Genomic DNA, 25,484 nt, shown 5'->3' with positions numbered 1-25,484 from the left:
TGACTGCAGCCATGAAATTAAAAGACACTTAACTCCTTGAAAGGAAAGTTATGACCAACCTAGACAGCATATTAAAAATCAGAGACGTTAATTTGCCAACAAAGGTCCGTCTAGTCAAGGCTATGGTTTTTCCAGTGGTCATGTATGGATGTGAGAGTTGGACTGTGAAGAAAGCTGAGCGCCAAAGAATTGATGCTTTTGAACCGTGGTATTGGAGAAGACTCTTGAGAGTCCCTTGGACTGCAAGGAGATCCAACCAGTCCATTCTAAGGGAGATCAGTCCTGGGTGTTCATTGAAAGGACTGATGTTGAAGCTGAACCTCCAGTACTTTGGCCACCTGATGCAAAGAGCTGACTCACTGGAAAAGACCCTGATTCTGGGAGGGATTGAGGGCAGGAGGAGAAGGGGACGACCAAGGATGAGATGGCTGGATGGCATCACCGACTCAATGGACATGAGCTTGAGTGAACTCTGGGAGTTGGTGATGGACAGGGAGGCCTGGCATGCTGCGATTCATGGGGTCGCAAAGAGTCAGACACGACTGAGCGACTAAACTGCCTGACTGACCTGCCCAATGCTGTGTGTGCTTAGTCACTCAGTTGTGTCTGGCCCTTTGTGACCCCATGGACTGTAGCCTTCCAGGCTCCTCTGTCCATGGGGATTCTCTAGGCAAGAATACTCGAGTGGGTTGCCATGTCCTCCAGGGGGATCTTCCCAACCCAGGGATTGAACCCAGGTCTCCCGAATTGCAGGCAGATTCTTTACCATCTGAGCCACCAGGGAAACCCAAGAACACTAGAGTGAGTGGCCTATCCCTTCTGCTGTAAGCAGAAAACTATCTTTTATTCCCTATTTACATATGTATTCACTGTCAGAATGGATTCATACTTTTTCTGTGGTTTATAATCACTACTGTGCTTAATCATTTTGGTTCTCAAATTGTCCCCATGTTGACCAGTGGGAGCACTTTCAGGCTGACGTCTAAATCTTCGTAGTATCAATATTTTAAAATTTTCAAAGCATTTAGACCTACAAAAAAAGCTTGCAAAAATACTACCAAATATTCTCATATTTTCCCACCTAGATTTCAAAAAATGTTACCATGTTTGCCTTATTCTGTGTTTGTGGTATATGTAATTTCTTGTGTACTGAAATTATTCTGAGACTTAAGAAGCAGACATAATGCCCTTCACCCCTAAAAATGTTAGCATCTGTTTCCTAAAAAGGACATCTTTTTACATAATCACAATTTAGTGATCAAAATTGGAAATTAAACATTACCTTACTACTGTTATCCAATCTGTAGATCTTATTCATATTCTTTCAGTTGTTATAAAAAGAGTAGTGTTATAAATTATATAATGTATTTTATAACAAGAGAAAACGATTATTTTCCTAGACCAATCCAGGATCCAATCCAGGATCACACTGTGTTTGTTGTCACGTCTCTTTAGCCTCTTAATCTGGGACAGTTCCTCAATCTTTGCCTCCCATTGTTGTGGCTGTGTGTGTGTGTGTGTGTGTGGTTTATTTTGTAGAATATTCCTCGAGTTGAGTCTATCTGACGCTGTCTCATAGACTCGGGTTATGCATTTTGTCAGGACTAGCAGCACAGGAAGGACATTGTGTGTTCTTAGTAAACCACCCCAGGGGGCACACAGTGCCTCTTTTGCCCCGTTGCTTACGAAGTTATTAACTTCAGTCACTTGGTTAAGGTGGTGTCTGCCAGGTTTATTCACTATCCAATTACTATTCTGTTTTTTCCTTTGTGATGAATAATTATCATGTGGAAAAATATTTTGAAACTGTGAGAATGGGTTGTTCCTGATGATCGAAGTTTCACCCACTAACTCAGCATTCCTTGATAATTGCTGCATGAAGCCTGTTACTGTGGTTGAAACGTCTGTTACTGTGGTTGTTGCCAGATGATAGTTCTGTTTCGTCATTCCTTCTGCGTTTACTAGCTGGCGTTCTGCTGTACAGAAAAGCTTTGTCTCGTCCTCACTTTTACTCACTTGTTGATATGTATCATTGTGGACTCATGGAATCCTATTTTATTCTTCCTAATACTTTGGGATAAATCAGTTGGGGAATCTGTCAATTCCAAGCAAATCACAGATTCACAGCAGCCAATTCTGAACACAGACACCCTTAGGGATTCAGACTATTTAGTCTTCTCTTTTTCAACTCACTAAAATTTAATTGTGTTTAATCATTAAAAAAGTGAGTAAATTTTACCGCTGAACACAGAAAAGCTGAGATACTGGGAGCACTGCTATTTGCCTGTAATCCTTGAGGCTTAGTGGGGGGAAAATAGAGAGGAAAAGCTTTCAGCAAAAAGCTACAACAAAATTAAGCCTTAGAATTTTAATAAAATTCTTAACAATTTTAAAATTTACTCATTAAGTACCCCCCACTTCATTAGTCATTAGTGAAGTGAGGTGAGTCGCTCAGTCATGTCTGACTCTTTGCAACCCCATGGACTATATATAGTCCATGGAATTCTCCAGGCCAGAATACTGGAGTGGGTAGCCATTCCCTTCTCCAGGGGATCTTCTCAATCCAGGGATTGAACCCAGGCCTCCCACATTGCAGGTGAGTTCTTTACTAGCTGATCCACCTTAAGGAAATGCAAACTAAAACCAAAAATGCAATAATACCATCACCCACCTATCAGAACAGCTTAAATAAAAACTGAAAACCGCTCATGCTAACAAGGATATGGAAGAGCTTGGACACTGCTTGTGGGAGTGTAAATTATTACCACCATTTGGAAAACTGGCGGTTTCTGCTAAAACTGAAATACACGCACCACAAGATGCATGTACCTTTCCACTCCAAGTACTTTTCCAACAGAAGTGCATTCCCCTGTTGGCTGAAATGGATGCAAAAGGATGTTTTGACAGCACTGTTGCTAACAGCCCCAAATGGTATTTATTTTATCTGGGATGCTGGGTGAGGGGTTGGGTAAGGGTGGTGTGAGTAGTGCCTGGAAGGGTGCCAGCTTCTAAGGAGTGGTCATGCTCTGTTTCTTGATGTCGGTATTTTTATGGTTGCTTTTACTGTATAAAAATTCGTTATTTAGGCTCTTTTCCTCTATACATGTGTGCATGCTAAGTCGCTGTGGTCATGTCTGACTCTGTGCCACCCACAGCCCAGCAGGCTCCTCTGTCCAAGGGATTCACCAGGCAAGAATACTGGAGTGGGTTGCCGTGCCCTCCTCCAGGGGATCTTCCCAACCTAGGGAATCGAACCCACGTCTCTTATGCCTTCTGCACTGGCAGGTGGATTCTTTCCCGCTAGTGCCGCCTGACTCACTCATTCACCCTCTAGTTGTTGTCCTCTTAAGAATCTCTGTAGGCAAGAAAAGTGCCCAAGAACAGCCCCCATGAAAATAACGTAATTAAGACCTTCATTTCCCATTGTGACAGATAAATATAAAACCATGCCACATTTGTAGAGTGCTGTACGATTTTTGTATGCTCATCAGAACCTCTCAACAGCTGTTTGAGGGAGTTTAGGTGTTAATGAAATGATCACATATCCTGCTTGGCACTGTTCTTCAAATTTAAATATTAATAGCCTCCCCCCACCCCACCCCACTTCCTCTCAAGTATCCTGGTTTAATAATAAATTATATGATCTTTACAAATGAAGCAAGGGGACCCAAGGTTAAATGACTTGCTCATTATTACTTATTAGTAGGTAGTACACCCAGGACTCAGAGCCAGAATTTTGTGTGGGCATCACTGACACTACCTTGGGGTTCCCAGAAACAGAACTGGATACACAAGGCTGCCTTTCGCTCTGTCCGGATCCCTGAGGCTTGGGATTCCCACCGCCCAGGCTCCAGCCCCCTCATCTGTGTGAAGTGATCGCCATGATTTTAAGAGAGGGTTGCTTTACCCTCATGAGTTGGATTGCCTTCCGTCCTCTGTCCACTGCGTCTCTGGTCTCATGTGTAATCTTCAGATTGTCCCCTGGGTCTCAGCCCTGCTTTCTGGACCCCCTGGCCTTCTGAGATGACCCACTGTCTATGCCACTGAACAGTCTTTCACTAGTCCCAGCCTTCAGCATAAATGTATTATTCTTGACTATCTGCCCATTACTTGTAAATTATCCATATGTGCAATTTTCCATTCTCCACAAGGAGAGTTGGTTAACAGGGAAGTTGTATCTGAGACATAATTCACTCCATAATATATTTATCAAAAGTTTGTAAAGTACACATGGAAAAGACAAAACAACTGTAAATGAAAATGACAACTGTTGAGTGACAGGATTAGGGAATTGTTTCCCCCCCTACATCTAGTATTTTAAGATTACTTTGATAATAAATATGTATTCCAAGCACTAAGTTTTCAAGTGTAGGAACAAAGGTCACTTTTAACCTTGAGCCTTATCTGAGTCTTCTATTACTTCCTGCCTTTTCACTTTTAATCAAGTCCTTCTCAGAGCAACATGCAATTAGCTTTTCAAAATTATCCTCAAGGAGACATAATCGATGTTTATTCTTGTCAGTTGTCTTAAATTTGATTCAAAAGAAGCAGCATCTACTTTAAAATCATAAGTGTGGTACAATGATGTGATTTTTTAAAAATCTGGGACTCTTCAATGTGTTGTTTTTTTCTTTTTTACTAGCTCCCAACAGTGGTAACCAAGACATGTCAGCCTGGTTCAGTCTATTTGCAGACTTGGATCCACTTTCAAACCCAGATGCTATCGGACACTCAGATGATGAACTTCTTAATGCTTGACTGAAGTTACCATGCCACTTCAGTGGCCTTGAGACACCAGTTTTGCAACTTACTGCCTTAGTGGAAAGGAGTTTATGTTGTCACTCACATACAAAGACATTGTGTTTGCAAAGTTAACCCTTGACAGCCAACTTTAGACAGATGGTAAGGACCAACCACATTTTTATACATTGTGTCTATTTAATATCTTGGATTTGCAGCAGTTGGTAATATATGGAAAACTTAACTATTGAGTCTGAAATTGATACCAAAACTTAAAATAACAGTTAGGGATAACTGTCAGTAGGGATTGGGTTTATTTGTTTGGAAAGCCTTTTATGTATGAGTTGCCTTGCTGGCTGTGAGATTTCTATATGTAGATAAAGGATAGCATGTAAACTGGGTTGTGATTTGGGGTTGGTTTTTAAATAAAACACTGGCAGGGGGAATTTTCTGTTGTGGAATATAGCACTAGAAACAAGACTAGTTTTGTCTTTAGAAAGGTAGAATAAGATTTGAGAACTCAGTTTTCTTTGATGAAATCACAAAGAAACTTGGTACTTGTTCTCTCCACTTGGAGGCTAAAATGTAGTTCTCAGTTCTTTTTCTTCATACAAAATCATGGACACCCTCCAATTTCATTATTGAATTTTTTGGAGAAAGTAGCAGGACGAGATATTTGCTAAGTCCACCCTCTGTAGAAACAGAAAATTCTCTTCCCATCTTATAAACCACGGGACTGTCCAACAGTATTTCAGACATTGTATTTTACTTTCTCTTCAGGCCTAAGTCTTCACACATTGCTATCACAATGCACTGTATTCACATGCTGCCTGAAAGAAGCCAAGGGGAGGATACTCCTTGGGCAACTGGCAGTCGTATTCCTGCAATTACCTGGAAACGTCTACTTGAATGAGGGAAAAATCTAATTAACCCTCAAAGAGATGTGCAATACTTACCCAGTATTTCTTAACATGATTTAACCCAGAATACTTTCTGGCAAAGTTACAGAAAGCTCTATACCATCAGTAAACAGTCTTTCATTTTTTCACTCTTCTGTGGGTGGCATCAGCTGAGGTTCTGTTTGATTACTAAGGACAAACTTACCCTTGGAAGGTTTAGAGTCTTAAGTATCAGAAGGCAGGTGCTTTAATGAAAGTTGAAGTATATGCTGATATAAGCACAGCCATTGTAGACACAGTCACTCTATGTCCTCTTCTTTCTTCCTGCCCAGCCTTAGTTCCGAGGCAGTTCACCTGGTATCCTGTTTCATCGTGGTCCAGTCCATTGTATCTGTATAAACGACCATTTTCACAAACATGTTCACAGCAGATTTCACTATACTCCTAGTTCCAAGCAAGCTTAACTATTACTTACAGGAGAATTGCTTGTAATCTCTGAGTCACTGTATATAGAAAAAACATTTTCTTAGGAATGGACTAGGGCAGATAAATCACAGTCCACTTGCCATCCATAGCAGTCTGGCCTAACTACGATCTGAACTGCCCATAGGCTCTTTGGAAAACCACAACTGTGGTCAAGTAGTGGGTAGGCTAGAGAGACCTTAACTGAGGGTCAGAAATATGGACTTAAAAGATTCTGTAAAACTTTCCTTAAAATATTTTCACGTGCTTATTCCTATTTCTTTATTTGGTTTAACCCTTAAGAAGCATTTTGTAGCTCTCCCTTTTTATTCAGTGAAATTCACTACAGTATAGTACACTGTTCCACCAAAACTCCATCACCAGGGGTCATGATTATGAATCATAATCTAAAGTCTGTATCTATGGTCACTCTGAGCTCTCAACTTTGGGAGTACCTCAGAAAATGTTAATTGTCTTGAGTTTTGCCATTTTTCTCATTAATTTTCACTAATGCATTAGTTAAAAACTACTCGTATAGCTCCCTCACATCCATGCAGAGCAGTCCTTGTTATGGTGTAAACAAAGACACTCAGTGCAGAGGAAAACCACTAGTCTCACTAGACCTAAATCCCTGAGAGTGGATGTAGGGGGGATACTGCCCCCCAGTTTTCCAAGAGCAAATGTTATAAAAAAAACAGAAACATATCAGAATTTTTATTATTCAGTTCTTAGTTTCTCTAACATTTTTGCTTTCAACAGAGTATCCATTTCCTCATTTAACCCGAAAGCAACACTGCCTTAGAAAGTCCAGTTATAACTTCAGCAAGTCTAATGACTCCATTTTTGAAGTGCACATTTAAAACTTTATTTTTTCTCAAGGTTAGTTATTTGAAGCTCAGTCATTAATTTAAGAGCCAGAAACAGAAATTTGTCTATATTACACCTAAAATAGGTGTAATAGCAAACCAAGCACATATTCAGTAGGGAGTGAAAGGAAGGACAGGATAAACACAGAACAGAAAGGTGATTAGTTGCTATTTGGTTAAATCTAGAACCACCATTCAATAAATAAATGAATTAACCTTAACCAAGGGTGAGCTGAGAACTCTTATCAAAATAAATGAATGCTTTTATATATTAAGTGGGGGAGATAGCTATCTTATACTTTTTAGTACCAGACAAAAATACATTTAAACCCCCAGAAGAACTAAAATTTGCCTGATCTTTCTTCAACCAACTTTAGGGCAGATTAAGATCAAATTGGTGTGACTTTGTATTTTTTGAAATTTTTCAGTAATTGTAAAACGTAACTCTGATATGATTAGAAACAACCTGTTTTAACAAAACAGGTTTCAGTATTTGCACAATGAAAAAGTTTGTATTTCAGACCATCTGAAAATGTAAAGGTCTTAACTGTGTATCAACAAAGGAAGTTTGAATGTGCTATTTTTCTGAGCCTCTTTTATTAATAATAAAATTATAAGATGGCATAAAAAAGTTTATTTTCTAAAGTGTTCAATACAAATGTAGTTATTGTTTCCCTATTCAAAAACTTTGGTTTTACCTCAGGACCATAAGAAGATAGATTGAATGATATAGATACCACAGAATGAAAATAAAACCAGGGCAATTAATATCCTTGTGAGACTGATTCTTTCTGTTTCATGCAGGAGGGACTTGATATGGGAAATAACAGAATGTGTGTTCTTTGTGTAAATACTGTTAGTAACAAAATACAGAATACTAAACAGCAAAATTCTGAGCCTGGATGCAATAACCAGTGAAATATAAGCCATATTACTTAACTTGATTTGCTGACAGGAAGAACAGAAAGCCAGGGTTAATTGATCCAGTTACTTCTATCTTCCACAGCACTGGCAGGGCCCTGCATTTCCTTACCTTGAGCAGTGAAACAGACCCAGAATCTTGGGATGTAGACATTAAACTGGGAAACTTTAACTTTACGTTAAACTTTAACATATTAACCAATTCAGCAGTACTGAAAGTAATGCATTTAAAACACACAACAATAAGGGTTCGTTTAAATACACCAAAGAAGACCTTCAGAGCAGGATGGGAAGAGAAATGCTTAATGTTAGGATGGGTCATAGTCTATCTTCTCCCATGTTTTATGTGCAACTTAAAAGAAGACTAAAGAGCTCCCTGATGGCTCAGTGGGTAAAGGATCCTCCTGAAATGCAGGAGACACAGGAAACGTGAGTTTGACACCTAGGTCGGGAGGATCTCCTGGAGGAGGGCATGGCATCCCACTCCAGTATTCTTGTCTGGAGAATCCCCATGGACAGAGGAGCCTGGTGGGCTCCAGTCCATTGCATCGCAAAGAGTCGGACATAACTGAGTGACTAAGCACGCACACACACAGAGTTCATTAAGAACTGTCCTTGGCATCTAAATTCAAGACATGGGTCTCTCCTCAGTGGTGTAAATAAAACCAATCAACATCCAAAAACTAAGTACAAACTGGAGATAAAGGTGAGGTGAGTGTTAACAGGTAAGATTTTGAAGGGCGTGTTACTACCTTTAAAAAAAGTTTCTTCATCCCATTTCAAAATAATGTTCTGTCATTTAAAAAGTATGGAAAAGTAGACGACCAAGAAATCCTCCACAGCCTGACCATCTAGGGGTAACTCCTGTTAATGTTACACAGGAACTAAACTGTCATCTGGGTGATTTTACTGTCTGAAATGGGCATGCAAAGTAACAGACTAAAAATTACTTTTCTAAGTCTTTACCTCAAAAAGTCACATTAAAAAAAAATTCACCAAAAAATGTGATTGAAAGCCCCACTTTTTGCCTCTCCAAAAAAGATAGTGAAAGTCAATCAGTCGTTTCTCTTTGAGACCTCATGGACTATAGCCTGCCAGGCTTCTGTGTCCATGGGATTCTCCAGCAAGAATACTGGAGTGGGTAGCCATTCCCTTCTCCAGAGAATCTTCCCAACCCAGGGATCAAACCTGGGTGTCCTGCGTTAGAGGCAGATTCTTTACCAACTGAGCCACCAGGGAAGCCCCTAAAAGATATGCTTCTCAAATTGAAGAAAATATTTCTTTTGAATTTCTGCAGCTGTAGCAACATTAAAAACCAGAGCTTGAGGATTTGTGTCACCAACTTGCTTAGTCAGGAACTGGTGTTTAACCAGCTTACTTTCTCTTTGCCCTCTGAACCAAACTGCCAGCAGCTGAACCAATGAATACCACAAAGAACAAACGAGGCAATGACCTAAGGGCACATAATCTGCAGTGATACCGGACACTTACTTATATTTTATTAATGTCACTGTTACAGGAGAAGTAGCAGTGAGGCTTTGTGGTTAAGTCTAAGTTGTGGAGTCAGACTTGGTTCAAAGCCAGATTTTGACATTTCTCAGGTATATGACCATGGATAAGTTACTTAATCTAATTCTGATCTTGTGATTTATAAGATAGCAACTAGCAGTATCTGGCTTCCTAGGGTTCTGTAAGCACTAAGCCTGGCATGTGGAAAGCTATCAGAAAGTGTTACCCACCTTTATTATGATTTCAGCTAAACACCCTGGACTGTATTATACTTTACAAGGTAAAATGAATTTCATGGGATCATTTTCCCTGATCAACAACTTGTAGCTTTTCTAAGGAATGAATAAACTTACCTAACAGAAAGGAGAAGATAACATGTGTTTGCTTCCAGTTTTGTTATTTTCATACTCACTGGCCATCTAACTGACTAGCACTGTCATCAGCATTTCCTGAAATAACACAAGAAAACTGAAGTTCAAAAAGGTGACTTTTTTGCTTAAGATCCCATGACCATTAAGCTGCAGAGCCAGAACTAGTTCCCAAATTGTGGCCCTAAATCTTGGGCTTTTCCTGGATCTCCTCTGAATGATCCCCATGATCTCAAAAATAACTGCTGAAGGCATGGAAATGAGATGAATGGTCATACTCCTGGTTTTTTGGCCATCAAAGCTCCATGATAGAAAGTGAAAGTCGCTCAGTCATATCTGGCTTTTTGCGACACCATGGCCTATACGTCCATGGAATTCTCCAGGCTAGAATACTGGAGTGGGTAGCCTTTCCCTTCTCCAAGGGATCTTCCCAACCCAGAGTTCGAACCCAGGTCTCCCACATTGCAGGTGGATTCTTTACCAGCTGAGCCATAAGGGAAGTCCAAGAATACTGGAGTGGGTAGCCTATCCCTTCTCCAGTGGATCTTCCTGACCCAGGAATCAAACTGGGGTCTCCTGCGATGTAGGCGGATTCTTTACCAACTGAGCTACCAGGGAAGCCCTGAGCTCCATGATAGTCTTCTCCAAAACATAATGATGTAGTATGATGTATCCATACTCCTGTGTAAAATCAAAGAAAGAGTATATGGAGTTAAACTCTCCACGTGAAGAAGATGCAAACCACTGAAGAGAAATGTTTAAATAAAACCAGCAATTTGGAGATAGTTACTAAAAGGAAGTAGAAACAGTATCCTTAAAGACTGCAGTCTCCCTGTTAAGATAGCAGACGAACCCCAAAACACATATATACAAAAGTTGTATCTACAACAGTATTTTTCAAATCATTTTTGATGACAACTCACAATAAGAAATATATTTTACTTTACAACCTAGTACATATGTATCCCTGTGGCTACTAAGGGCTTCCCTCGTGGCTCAGCTGGTTAAGAATCTGCTCGCAATGCGGGAGACCTGAGTTTGATCCCTTGGTCAAATCCCTTCCCAATTCTTGGATTGGGAAGATCCCTTGGAGAAAGGAATGACTACCCACTCCAGTATTCTGGCCTGGAGAATTCCATGGACTATATATTCAAGGGGTCGCAAAGAGTTTGACAGGACTGAGTGACTTTCACTTTCAAGGCTAGCAAAAGCTTTACATACAAATACTATTCTCCCCATGTCTGAATATACTTACGTTTTTTGTTATACTTCATTTTAAAAAAATGTTAGCTAGACCTATATAATTCATTTCAAGACCCAAACAGTTTGAAAACACTGAACTAAAGAGATACAAAGGTTATTTATATTACATCATCAGTCAGTTGTGTCTAACTCTTTACAACCCCATGGACTGGAGCCTGGCAGGCTCCTCTGTTCATGGAATTTTCCAGGCAAAAATACTGGAGTGGGTTGCCATTTCCTACTCAAGGGGATCTTCCTGAACCAGGGAACAAACCCACGTCTCGAGTCTCATACATTGGCAGGTGGATTCTTTTACCACTGCACCACCTGTGAAGTCACCTATATTATCCTGCCATGTTCTAATGGAAGTGAAAGTGTTGGTTGCTCAGTCATGTCCGACTCTTTGCAACCCCATGGACTGTGGCCCACCAAGCTCCTCTGTCCATGGAATTCTCCAAGCAAGAGTACTACAGTGGGTTGCCATTTCTTCCTCCAAGGGAACTTTCTGACCCAGGGATCAAACCTGGGTTTCCTGCATTGCAGGCAGATTCTTTTACTGTCTGAGCCATCAGGGAAGCCCATTCTAATAGAAGTCTAAAATAAAGATATTTAAAAAGCAAACAATCTTAGTAAGGGAAAAAATGATAAACATTAGCAGGGAACTCCTAGGAAGGGATGCTAAGTATTTCACAACCAAGAAATTAAAAGAAATTAAAAGAAATTAAAGGGAAAGAATCATTATAGACCTAAAAACTTTTTGGGGAAGGGGGTATATTTAATATTAATGAATCAAAGCAAAAAAATCAAACAGAGAAAGTTAGGCACACCCAACTTATGATCTAATTTTCTCCTCTCAACCTCTCTAAAGGTGGAAGGAAAAGACAGCAAAAAGAAAAATGGAAGAAAATGTTACACCAGTTTGAGAGATTCTCTTCATATTTGATGCTATGTTACATTATGTATTTATATGTGTGTGTGTATGTATATATACACATACACATATATATCCAAATGATGGTTAACTTTTTCCCCCCAGAAATAATTTTTAGAATTCCTTACAAAGTAATTTGGCAACCACTTTTTATGACAGGCAGCCATGGTGACACTTATTACACTTAAAAGGTGACCCTGCTTTCTAAGAGATTATACTGCATACAATCTTCATACAGACTAAACCCCTCAGCCTAAACAACTGCCTTGCATCTATAAACCGTTGTCACAAAGGAAGAATATACCTGGCTTAGCAAGAATGAATTACCAAAAGGCAAAAAACTCCTTTATGTGTAATTTAGAATGAAATTAAGTGACTGCCCCCAGCTAAATCTCTTAACAACCTGTAAAGTACTGAATTTAAACAGGTACATCGTTCAGTGCGCTTGCTGATATTTTCATGTCTGCTTAGCACGTACCACAAACACCAGGCGCTCTCAGTTCCAGAGGAAGGTGAGGAGGAGGTAGCAAGGAAATAAGGAAGAACAACTGAGAATATTATATATCCTGCTACTTAACACAAATTCATTATTCTACCTGTGAAAAAGAATATACTAAACTTTTTTCAAGCCAGAAATATCTGAAAAGAAATTTGCATTTGAGGCAATATTCATAAAAGTACACAGAAAAAAAACTCTCAAGAAGAACAAACTTTATTTTTAACATAAAAGTTCTATTTTCTTGTGAGGCAGCAACAAGTGTTCAGATATAGGGAATACATAAGTACACAGTAACAATATTTATCACCATCAGAAATGCAGTTTTTTGGGAGAATTTTGTTAGAAAAACAAAACTTTTAAAATTGCATTTGAAAAAGATTTACACAGCTTTAACAGGGATGAAAAATAAAGACTTTTAAAAAACATAAATTATATCCATCAACAGGATTGTATAAACAAAATATTGTTCAGGGCTTATCTGGTTATCCCTAATTTAGGAAGAGTAAAACTTAAACCTTAAAGTGCGACATTAAGTATTTTAGCTTTTTTAAATGCAGATTCAGCACTTCCACCGATCTAGTCTTGAAACATCAAAATTCTAAGCATTAATGAATGAATCTTCAGAGTAGTATTTAATAAATTCAGTAGTGGCGATTTTTCTTTTACTTCCTTTAACAAAAGAAAATTCTGACAATCCAGTCCTAATCATGGACACAGAGGAGGCTATAAATTCTGTTATTTTTTTAAATACCTTTTCCCAGTAAAAGCCAACCATTAGAAAAAAATAGGGGGGGGGGTGGGGGCTTCCTTGTTGCCAGTTATTCCACAGTTAGCAGTAGCACCTTCTAAAAGGCTGATTTGGCTTGTCACAAATATCAGAAATAGTTTAAATAAAATGAACCTAATTAAAAAATAATTTTGGCATCCATGCTCACCATATTAATCAAAGAATAACTGTTCACAAAAGCCATGACAACTTAAGATCTAAATTTGACAAATAATACAGACTTGGTCATGATCAGAAACAGTAAATGTATATTTTTATCACAGCAAGGAAGAAACTGTTTAAGAGTAAAAATAACAACACTGACAAAGTTAATAACCAGAGAATAGCTTCCTTTTGCTGAAATATACAAGCCACCTGTTTCTTTTACCGCAGTGGAAGTAAATTTATTCAAAATTTTAAAAAAATTTAAATGGTATTTCCATTGAAGCTATTCTGATTTACTTACCTTCTGTACAGTTTTCTACAGAATAACAAGATAATTATGGAATGTAATTTTAGAAAACAATATTATGCATTCTATTAAGAGTAGACCCATTTAAAAAAAAAGTCAACCACCTGTGCACCAAGGTTAAATAAAAGCTAAATGGACTACAATCAATATTTTTTCAAGACGGCGTAAAGCTCATAAACTTAAAATTTAGCCCTTTGGCACTGGCAGTTAAGAGTTTTTTTTATACCTTGTACCTTTTTTCCTTTCTTCATACCTCAGGCTCTATTTCTCCCAAACACGAGGGCTATGTCTGGTTGCCATATAATTCATTTACCTGCAAATTCACATTCTCCTTACAGCCAAACATTAAAAGTTCCACCTATAAGATTATGAAAATGACAGTATCTTAAAACTGTCTCCCATTCTGATTTTAAATTACTTTAGATTAAGGATATATGAATACTCTACAGAAAGATGTTAGACAAATGTGCACAACAGAGTAAGAAGAAAAACTTTACAAAGTGGCATTTTAGTAAAACACCCCTGTGACCACGTCCAGACGGCAAAAGAAGTAAGTCTGAGGCAAGGAAAAGAACAGAGATTTAATAGAATTCAGGTAATCCAAAAACTGATTGGGGATTTTTCTGAAACCTTACTTTTAACTTCCAACCTTCAACACCAGCTCACCTGATTTGTTTTGCCCTTCTTCTGTACTTCTGACAGAGCAGTTCTCAGTGGTGAAATAGTAAAGTCAAATGATCAAGGTTCTCAAAAACCACCCCACCAGAGAACATTTAGACCTTGAATAACTGAGCTTTTCCAATTTAGAAGCCACAATGTACTAATTCCAGCTAAATCAGTTTTGGGTAGAAAAAGTACCAAAATTCATCAGGCCTACCAACTGAAACCTGAGACTATTCAAATGTTGAGTTTACCTAATTTGCCTAAATCCATCTCCATTTTTAACAGGGCATATTTTTTAATTACTTAGATGTTTTAAAGGTACTTAAATATAAGAAGTCCTTTCAGAAGATTTATTGCTACCACTAGGTTTTCTTTGATGGGATATATCTGGACGAACTGACATATTAACCTTCTAAACTGAATCCCTTTTACAGTATTTAAATGTTCTCCTCCTATAATGTGTATAGGAACATTAAATTATTGCATCGTAAGGTAGTTCATGAAGATCTTAGAAGGATGCTTTCTATCAGCAATGCTGTGACTTTTTAAGCAGCGCTGCTCCTGATACCACATGTCCAGACACGAAGTCTGCTCTCATGCGATTCCGGCAGTGCTTGTGTTAAGATCGGCCTAAATCCCAAATTCTTCAAAGGCGCCTGCTGTTTATGCTCCAGAGCCCTTCTGGCCTGTTTTTCCCCCTCTGTGTGGAATGTTGGAGCAAAAACTAGCAAAATCTGTAGGCAACATATCTCAGTGCCAGCCACCACAAAGGAAACGTCAGTCTCAAGATTCTGTGACTAAGGGTTGCTATTCAATGGATCACACTCCTGGCAAACTACTAACCCAGACCAAATCCACAAGACGACAACATCACAAAAGCAGAGGAGGAAATCCATGCACAGCCATTTTCAGGATCTCTTGGGGCTATGATACAGTGACGGTTAAAGGCAGAATGACACCCGCGGGACAGAAGGGCATTCCTGTGATAAATACTGCGCAGAAAATCCAAGGGGCTCCTTACTCCTAGCTAGCAGTCGACACTGGGCTGTAAAGTTTCCTTTCGGCTCACTGACTTTTAAACCAAGTTCCAGTGATGGGTGAGAACATATTAAAGCACTTGTCTCCAGATTATAATTTTTCTGACAACGTGGTGAAATGTGTACAGGAGTAGTGAAGAAAACAGCAGTTTTACAAATATTTCACCCAAAGCACAAACTTCTGACATCAGAAAACATAAGTCACATAATGTACTCATATTGCTTTTTATCTTTTTTATATATATACTTGGTTCAAGGTATTATTAACCTATCAATTCTTGTTTGGGAGAAGAACACAGTCATGAGATTAAGATTGCTAGGAAAATGTCAACAATCCCTTTGGTCCCAAAGCTGAAAACAGCTGAGAAAAGCACACATCTAGAAAGGGAAACAAGAAACAGAGGCCACCAAAGAACATCCTGTTTGCTACGTTTCCAGAAAATGTAACATTGGTATAAAATAGTCATTTTCATAGAAAAGATGGTTCTTGCAGCATCATTCACGTCTCCCTTCAGGAATCATGTTTGCAGGGATCAGTTTTTTGTTTTTGTTTTTTCAAAAAAGTCTAATTTGAGAACAAAAAACGTGATATTGGCCCTTCAAAAGGAAAGAATGATACCTTTTTCTTGTTTCAACTGGTGCTTTAAGCAAAAGCAGGCTCGGCGCTGAGGGCCGGCCTCCAGAGGGGCCGCTCCCTTCCAGCAGCCACGCCACGCCGCATCAGTGTGGAAGAGCTGGGGCACGTCACAGCCAACCAGGAGCCACGATGCCATCGCTGCCAAGGGGTCGAGGAGGTTCTCAGTTGCCCAGAACTACAGCCTCGCAGCACTGGGACCTATCCTTCTGCTTCCTCAATGGGTTCTGGCGTGGGGAGGAGAGAGGCTGGGGGCAGGACTGTACTCGTTCCTCGAGAGACTCGATCTTGCTCTGTGTTTGTAGACAGGGAGGCCACAGCGATGGGCTGCAGCAGAGTGGTGGTCATGCCAGTGGTGACGGTCAGGCTATGGCCAGAGCCCTTGAGGGTAAGATCTGGTGTGGGGAGGAGTGGCTTCAGGATGCTGACGAGGCAGAAAGCAGAGCCGCTCTTAGGAATGAAATTCACCTTGTTTTTGTCAGGACAGTAAAAGGCCGGGATTTCGTGAAGTTGTTTTGGCCTAGACACAGAATAAATAACCCAAGACTTTTAAGTCACGAAACACCAGAAGGAAGTTTTTTTCTTTAAAAACAACAACAACTTATAGACACAAAAAAGGAAAACAAAACTCAAGCTATGTCCAAGGCTCCAAATGCCATCAACCAAAGGACACATGATTTGAATTATGCATCTCAGAATGCTGGAAGGACATGAGTTTACTGTTGATTTCAGCTCCCTGGAGAGCCCAGGCTCCAAACAGGATGCTTAGGCATCTCAGTGAAGCTCTAAGACAGCCAATGTGAATAAAGAATTTCCTAAAGCAAAAGATATTCCAGCTGTTTAAAGACAAAAATATGTCCCACTATGATTGTTCCAAAGTCTGTACTATTTTGAAGGGCAAAGGCAAGGAAATGAATGACCCAAGATGTCTATTTTTGCTGAGCTTTGCCACTGCGTGACTAAACCTTGCTGGGCTTGGCTTCTCCAAGCATGCTTAAAAATCTCTTTGAAACAGTTCTGAGTTAACAGCCATAATGATTTCCTGAATAGCATAATGTAAATGTAAAATCAAGGTAAAACTAATGATAGTCCTCTGTTCTAAAGGTTTTATTGAAACCAAATCCTTCCCTCTCCTCAGGAGCTCTTGACAATTAACCCAAATGGCTGGAAAAGGATACAAGTGTTAGTGGTATTCCCTGAAAGTAAAAATACAAAATTTAAACTGTTAAAGTAACATGGAAGTGACACAAAATTAAGAAGAAATTCAAATGGAAGAACCTAAATAAATCAAGATTCAGGTGGGAAAAGGTAGTATGATCATACGATAAAAGTATGGTTCTCATCTCTCCTAATAAAAAATAAATAAAAATCCAAGTGTGCCAAGTCTGCACTAGATTCTGGAAACCTAAAGATAAAGTGACATACATGGAGACATACTAAATATGTAGTTCTTGGGACGAGAGAGGTATAAGGGACAGACTCTACTCCAGTATTATCAGTCTCCCTTATAATTTTTAATGTGTTTTTAAAACATAATTCAGAGAAGCTATGAATCAAAGGCTTTACCAAACTGCCAGAGATGTCCACAGCAAAAAAAGGTTAAAAACTCGCACAAGCATGTCTGAGAGATGTGATAAAAATGGTCTGTAAAGTGTTTAGAGGTAGAACAAGCGAGTAAATAACCTCTGGCACAAAGAAAGAGGGGGAGTTTGGTAGGAAGATAACTTCCAGAGGAAGGAACATCTGAGCTGGGTTTTAAAGAATGAATAAACAACAAACCTGGGGAGCAGGTGCAAAAAAAAAAAAAAATGTTCCACATAGGCAGTGCTTTGGGTAGGCATATTTTATTAATAGTGAATACTACCCATGGATAGCTTTGGCAAGAATAATTTAAGAAGAAAGAAATTACATCACTTAAATTTGTTTTACTTGTGTGTTGCTATTCTTGGACACTTTAGATGGTGAGTACTTTTAGGGTCACGTGTATTTGGATATACCGTAAGAAGGGCATACACCTCTCTTTTTACTGACAAAATGGTTTTCAATTCCTTAAAGCAGATAGGAACTTGATATTATGTTTGTATAATTAAATAATGCTTACATTTTTTTTTCAAAGAATTAGTAGATAACTTTCATTCTTATATTAGGGGAAAAAAGGGCTAATCAAGTTCCACACCCTCCAAATGAGGCTTAGGTTTTTAATTATTTACTGTTCGATGTTATCTTGCTAAAAATCACGTAAGACACAATGCTGCTAATGGATCTTGAGGATGAAAACTCGTATTTCTGAAATACAGACAAACTTCTTACTGACTTTTTTTTTTAAGGCTAATTTATTTGTTTTGTTAATGCTATTAAGTAGGTACCTACTCCAAGTTTCAGCTCTGGCCTAAATGGGATCACATTTCAAATGAATTCTCAATACAACATTAATTATATAGCATCATTATTATCAATAAGTTTCTCAGCCTCTATACTGCTAAAAGAGAATCTAAAATTCCCTCTCACCTATATCCCATCAGCACCAAAAATACACTTTTAAAAATTACATATATTTATACTTAAGAGTCAAAAAAACTGTTCAGTTTTTCTTCAACTAATGATCTGATAACTGTGACTTTTTTAATGACAGAACCTAAAATCAGTTTAACTCCCTTTCTGCTTTCACGAAAACAGAATAGGCAACAGATCTCACACAAAATAACATAAAAAATCATAACTTGTCTAACAGGCACACAGATCAAGAAACAAAACACTAACAGTAAAAAAAAAAAAGCATCACGCCCCCTACCCCTCTTCTAGTATCCCCTCTTCGAATCATGACCCCAGTCCACCAAAAGCAATCAATTTTTACTCCATTTAACTTTTAGGAGAAGATTCTCCAAGAAATTCATTACCGGAGGTGCATGACCAGTGTAATACTTATGCCACTATTAATAGAAGCTGAAAGTTCTAATACTACTACAAAGCTTTCTTCAATTTAAGAAACAAAACAAACAAACAAAAAGAAACACAAAAAGAAAAGAAACAAAAGAAACCAAAAAAACAAAAAACAAAATACGTACAGACCTCAGAACTAATTTAAATATTTTATTTTTCCATAAGTTATACCAAAAGTGACTGTTTCTCAAAACAGATAACTGCTTGCTAGCTGATTTCTGAAAAATAGATGGTCAGACTGGATAATTATTATAGATATTTTCATACTGATGTAAGGAATTCTTTGCTATTTTTTTTAAAAGCCTTATTCAATTTTCAAAGTCAGGAATAAATTATCAGCTAAGAAATGGTGGTTCCAATTCACTTAGAATGGGAGAGAAGGAAAGAAAGGAAGAAAGAGCAGTTCTGTCATACTTTTAAAAAAATCTCTATACTGCAAAGAGGCCATAATATCTAGGAACCTAAGATAACTAAGGTCAAGGAGTTCATTAACTGGGATCAGGAAACAGCCTATGTGATTGCATTAAAAAGGACTTGCTAAGTGCAGAAGGAATGGCTAAGGTCTTTGCTGTATCAAAAAAAAAAAAGCAAAATCTGATCTTGTCCTTTCTGGGCCCCAATCCAACTACCTATTTTCTTTCAGGCAAATAAACATGCAAATGAGAGATTAACCCCTCACCGGACTACAACAGCTGGTTCAGATCTTTAAGTCTATCTTTAAACAAAAATGGAGACTTAGAAAAATATACTTTAAAGAATGATTAAATAAGCTAAAATTTTAAGATTAGGACCAATAATCACCCTTGCTTTAATGCTAGTGCGTCCAGAGGATTTTGCTCTAATTATGACATGCAGATCTGGGGCAAAAAGAAACCAATATTTCAGACTTTGAGTAACTTGTTTTATTGATAGAAGGTTAAAATTAGCTCTAAAAAATCCATTCTTGGGTTACTGTTATTAATTTCCTTTTGGAATACAAAATGATATTTAAAAATAAATAGGTTTTTGTGTGCTACACATCCTTTATGTCAGTAAAATTTATAATAAACTATGTGTATTTAAAAAAGAAGAGATTTACCTTCTAATAACAGATAGATATGCCATAAAACATTTTATGTGTCATGGTTCACCTTTTATTTATCCATACATACATACACACACAATACATACATATTCCCCATCCTTTCTTCCCTCTTTAGAAACAAGCAACACAGCTGTATGTATACAGTTCAGATACTGAGAACTATTCCAAACATAACAGTCTAGGCAGATGCCACAGGACACCAACCTACACAACCAATATTCACTCAAAGTCATTTATACAGAAATTCAAATTGCTTTTTAAGTCCATCAGCCATGAGTCAAATACTCCAAAAGGTTCCACATGGACCATTTAACTTTTACCTATGAAAATGACCATTTCTGAAGAACTCTCATGAAAAGGTCTAAGCCAGCATGTTCAAGTGAAGCATAAAAGTCCTCTGAGATATGTTAAAGATGCATACTCCCGGTCCTATCTACCTCCGTATTTTTTCACTCCTTAGGGCTAGGGCTAGGGTGGGACCTGGGACTCTGTAGTCTGAACTAATTTCCTGGATGATTATGGTGCAAGGAGTCCATGAAACATATGTGTGGAGAAATACTGCTTAAACTCTGGCACCAAGCATGCCTTCAGACTTACGTGGTGCAAAGAGTAAATAAGCAGCTGCTAAAACAGGGTTTTCAATTATTGTCACAAAAGCAAAAAGACTGACAGCTGGGATCTCCTAGTAGAGAAGGTGAAGGGATTCAAAGACAATGCTCTTTGTGTGGAAAACTGTTTAGAATTGACATTAAAGGAAGCACTGACAGGAGGGGCACACAGAGCAAAAGGATGCCACGTTTCAGAACGATTCTGATACTCATGATGGAACAAAGAAGTTATGTGAACCAAACAAGGCTGGACGAGCTCCACAGTGTATTTTTAGTTTCATAGTGAGAAAAAGCCAGAAGGTGTCTCTTAGTCTTGCAACGAGATTGAAAAGTGAGATTTATATATGTACCATCTTTCTCTCTTCAAATAATGTTTGTCACCTAATTTGCTCAGCATCATACATACCTACAACCCTGTAGCCATCACTTACAAGGCAAGGGGCCAAGGCTGCTGAAAGTAGGCCGTGGCTGCAATAGTTTCTAAGCAGGTTCTGAGTCTAAAATTCAGAGTCCCTGACTGGAGTAAAAGCCAACAGAAATACATGAGTACAGCAGATCGCATACCAAGGGTACCAGACGCTGTTTAAAGTTCTGCTTCTTCTATGATCTTGATCACAGCAACATGTTTCTGCTAAGTAATAGAGTTCTCTTCCCCATGTTGGCAGGAAAATATTTTAATTGTTTAAAGAACTGGAGACTAAAAACTGAAGGGAATTTGATCCTTGAAAGGAGGAAACCCACCCTGCATTGAGATCTGTGGTCTCTTAAATAAATACACTGCTAAATTCAATGTGTGGCACTGACTGTTTACAGGTCCAAAAATAACCACGGGTGATATGCTGGGGACGACTGAGGAAATGTGAATAATAACTGGATGCTAGTTGATGTTAAGCATAACCGTAATTTTCTTTGGTGTGACAATGGTTCTGTGGTTATGTAGGAGTGGTTACTTTTAGGAAATAAGTATTAAACCGGATTCAAGGTTAAATGTCATGACTACAACTTACTTTCAAACATTTCTGTAAAAACTAACACCAAAACACAAAAGAGACAAAGCAAAATGTTAACCATAGGATCTAGTGTTGGATATACGAGTGGTCACTGTACTGTTCTTCAGCCTATTTGAAATTCTTTTATTACTTCTCATAATAAAAGTTTGGGGTGGGGGTGGGATGGGGGGGGATACTTACGAGCATTCCTCAAAGACTTTGACCCTCTCACAGCCCTCAGGAGGTTCCCTTTTGAACATGTAACTGTTGTTAGGTTTTGGTGAGGTTGCATATTTGGGCAAAGGAGAGTTGTTCCCATTCTCTGCAAGAAACAACATGCTGGATTACTAAGAAATACTAGCACATATGTGCATAGTCCCACTGTATTTGATTGCTCCTGGCCTCCCCTATACTATGAGCTACTACTTGAGGGTAGCAAGGCTTTACTCATCCACATTACCCCAATATCTAACACAATTCCTGGTAAAAAAGACTGATTGATTGTTAAAAAATGCATAAACCAGAGATTTTCCTTTCTACTTACAATTACCACAGCCTAGGCCTGTATAACTTACTCCTCAGCACTGAATACTGCGGTATGCTGCTCTTATTTCTACTCTATACACAGCACATGGGCTCAAATGCCACCTCCATTCTTCCCAAGACAAATAACTAACATGGTTCCTCACTGGTGGCTTATCATTCATTCTTGGCTGCCCCTCAGAATCTCTCAGGTGATCCTCTACTCTCTGACTGCAATCTCTGCTCCAGATAGTCAGTCTATGCACAGTGTATGGCAGAGACTTTCTTCTGCCTACAAACTTCTCTATACCTAAGAGGTCCTTCTCTGCTTATTTTCCAAAACCTCCTTCAAAGTCTGGCTCAAAGTTTTTGTTATCTTTCTAAATTAACCCTACCCAAGGGAACACTTCTTTACTCTGGTGATTCTGTTCAGTGCTGATGTCCTCAGTTTCTACCACATTAACTTAGAATTCTTGATATGTAACCTATGTGTTCTAAATGTACAGTCTGTGTCAACTAAACTACAAGTCCTTGCTGACAGTAGCCCTTTCTTAGAAAAGAAATCCAGAGAAGTTAACCAGTCACTCCTATAGTCAAATACAGCAGGACACAAAACTTACAGAGTTCCTATATGCTGCTGAAGTAAAAGTAGAAAGTACGGAAAATCAAGGGGCAGATTTTAATAGCTATGGTTAGTCTGGGGGTGGGTTGGGTGGGGCAGGTACATCTGATTGAGCTTAAGTACTCGGAGCTGCATCACTCTCTCTTTTAATCCTTACAGCAAGTATCAGAAGTAATTAATTATGTCAACTCCTGACAAGAAACACAAGGCCCAATCAAAAGATTTAATTCAGTGGTGTCAAAATTCTGTGCATGTGAATTGCCTGGGAGCACCGAAAACTGCTGGTGCCTATGTCCTGCCCCCAGGGGGTGTGATTTATTAATAACTGGTCTAGGGTATAGCCATGTTTTATTTAACCTTGTAGATGACAAAAAGAGGGCCCAAATAGTATGATTTTACAATTGCCCATAGTCTGAAGCGACTTCCTCTGTAAATCTTAGGTCTTCTGCACGCGCTATAGTCTCCGTACTTCAGATGACTGGCACTAATGACCAGCTGTCATCAGACGTGCAACATTTTAGGACAATCAACACACTGCGAGTAGGAGGTTCTAAATAAATGACTACTGAACTGAGCCATAGGATTTATCTTATCATTTTTCTCAAACTCATGCAGTAATAACTAGAATTTAGGCTAAAAGAAAAGACTGCCTTGGTAAAGATAGATGATCATATTTGTAAAACATTATTAGTAACTAATATTCAAAGTGCTATGTCTCCAATTACTTTCTGGATCATGCAAGTGGTTTAATACTATAAGTATCCCACCTCCCCTTTTACTCCAGGCTTGCCTGGAATACTCATCTTGCACTGATATAAGTCAGCTTAATTCTTATTAGAAATATCACAAATATAGATCCTGAAACACACTAACTTGAAGGCTTCACATTCAATTAAAAAGTAGTAAGATAGTAAAAACATGACAACTAAGGTAACAGAAAACAAATGCTTTTCAGGACAAATGTTTATCTCATTTATACCAAAAAGGATGTTACTCACTATTAAGGAGTTTGTATTAGTAAGTGCAAGAATAAAAAAAAGTATACCTACAAAAGCCCATAAACCCAGCCAACCTGACCATCACCTGAGTACCGCAGTAAAACCTATGGTTCTGTACTACAGTTCTTTAAAATCTGTATTTTGAACACATCTCAAAGTCAAGATCTTAGTGGCCCTAAGTGTAGTGTTCCGCTAGAAAATGAACAGAAACCAGGATACAGCGGCGGTGTCACTTATCCCGTGGCAGCAAACTCCTCCCGTGTTGTACCTTTATCCCTGGGGTCGACAAGCAGGTCATCAGCCGAGCACGGGCTCTCCTCGCCGCCCTCGTTGGAGATGGTGAGGAAGGCTGTGGGGGACACGGACTGGGAGCGGCTGCTGTCGTTGCTCCCCCGCTCGGCCCCGCCGGGCGTCTGCGTGTCGGTGCTGCGTGTGCTGCTGCTCCTCTGCGCAAGGGGCGGAGGCGCACGGTGGCCGTCGGGAATGTCTTGGGGCTGTTACAGAAATGTTTCAAATGTATGTGTTCTGGTCACTGATTTTGAAATTCCCCTAGAAAGGCACCCAAGGTTCAACCTTCCCCTGTTGTTGCAGAAGACTCAAAAGTCAGAAACCCTCTCCTTATCGGGCCTCACGGTAGAGGGAGACGCCTGTGTGTTGGCTGTGGGGACAGCCATTCCTGTCTCGTCGCCCGCCCTCCCCTGCTGCTGGACATGGAGCGGCAGAGCAGAACCTCTGAACTCCCAGGGGTCTGGCACATGAGTGGTCGGTGCTCGCTGAAGGATGAAACAACACTGAGTTACTTATCACGTGCTGTTATTTTCAAAATGATCAAGACACCCCATTATAACAGAGGAGAAGCCTAGGTGTAACTCTAGGTTCCACGTGAGAAGAAAAGGTTGTGCGCTGTGTGAACCAGTAATACCTGATGATAGCCCCTGCCGCCCTCCCACCCTGCTCACTTCCTCCTCAAACAGTGTTCTCCAAGAAACCTTCCTAAAGGAGAGAACGGTTAATCACAGCACTGCTAATTATAGAGGGAAATCAAGGAGAAGGCTCAGAGGAAGGCTTGTGTGACTCACTTAGCAGGGAAACTGGCTCCCCGTACACCTTTGCTGCGTTTACCTTTATCATACATCGGGAGAAGTTTCACCACTGTGCAGTGGAGGAGGGTAGGGTGTGGGCAGTGGTGTTTTCTCTAAGCTAAACCAGCCTTTCATCTTAAGGGAGAGAAATCTCAGACGTCAATAAAATACTGCTTTAAACTCCCCAGTTCCTCCCTTCACTGAAGAAGGAAAGCTTCAGGATACTGTAACATGCTTTTAAATATAAACAGGAAATTGTCTGTCTTACATATAAACTGTACTTTTGTATGTCACAGTTAATAGAATACACATTCTATGCATGTTATAGGTAAGCAGACCTGTGCTTCATGATGAGAAAGTCAACCAAACAGTAACTGACAAACAGTAAGATATATATTCATACTCAGAAGATATTCCATGCCACCACCAACAAACCAGTTAAGCTGAACTTTTGTTAAATGGAGTTATAGACAATGAGAAGCATATCTGTGATTTTTTAAATACAGAAAAACAAAAAATAGTTTCTGTTCAAGGACCCAAATTTAAGTCATATCAGTTGTCTCTATGAGATGCAAAGAAACGAAAACTGCCATTCACTTGCAAGGTCAGAGTTTTTCAAAAGAGATAAAT

General features: G+C 39.1%; 2 protein-coding genes across 4 annotated transcripts in view; one reads left to right on the top strand and one right to left on the bottom strand.

Moving 5' to 3' along the window:
- Nucleotides 1-5,324, top strand: part of ICA1L (islet cell autoantigen 1 like) — a 55,694-nt gene extending 50,370 nt beyond the window's left edge. For both annotated transcript variants that reach the window (XM_069578049.1, XM_069578048.1), the window contains exon 13: nucleotides 4,643-5,324. In XM_069578049.1, the coding sequence (XP_069434150.1) occupies nucleotides 4,643-4,758 (116 nt within the window). In that variant the 3' untranslated portion in view covers nucleotides 4,759-5,324. The remainder of the gene's footprint in view (nucleotides 1-4,642) is intronic.
- The window catches only part of FAM117B (family with sequence similarity 117 member B), an 80,904-nt gene continuing 60,338 nt past the window's right edge, over nucleotides 4,919-25,484 (bottom strand). Inside the window, exons 6-8 of one of the 2 annotated variants that reach the window (XM_069578047.1) lie at nucleotides 24,041-24,266; nucleotides 21,832-21,952; nucleotides 4,919-6,030 (exon numbers count right to left, since the gene is read on the bottom strand). In XM_069578047.1, coding sequence (XP_069434148.1) covers nucleotides 5,871-6,030; nucleotides 21,832-21,952; nucleotides 24,041-24,266 — 507 coding nt within the window. In that variant the 3' untranslated portion in view covers nucleotides 4,919-5,870. Of the gene's footprint in view, nucleotides 6,031-12,632; nucleotides 16,530-21,831; nucleotides 21,953-24,040; nucleotides 24,267-25,484 lie in introns of those variants that run through there. The other variant, XM_069578046.1, reaches the window with a different exon arrangement.

This window comes from Ovis canadensis, chromosome 2 (genome assembly GCF_042477335.2).
Source record: "Ovis canadensis isolate MfBH-ARS-UI-01 breed Bighorn chromosome 2, ARS-UI_OviCan_v2, whole genome shotgun sequence".
Lineage (NCBI taxonomy): Eukaryota > Metazoa > Chordata > Mammalia > Artiodactyla > Bovidae > Ovis > Ovis canadensis.
This window is presented reverse-complemented; position numbering and strand designations above follow the sequence as displayed.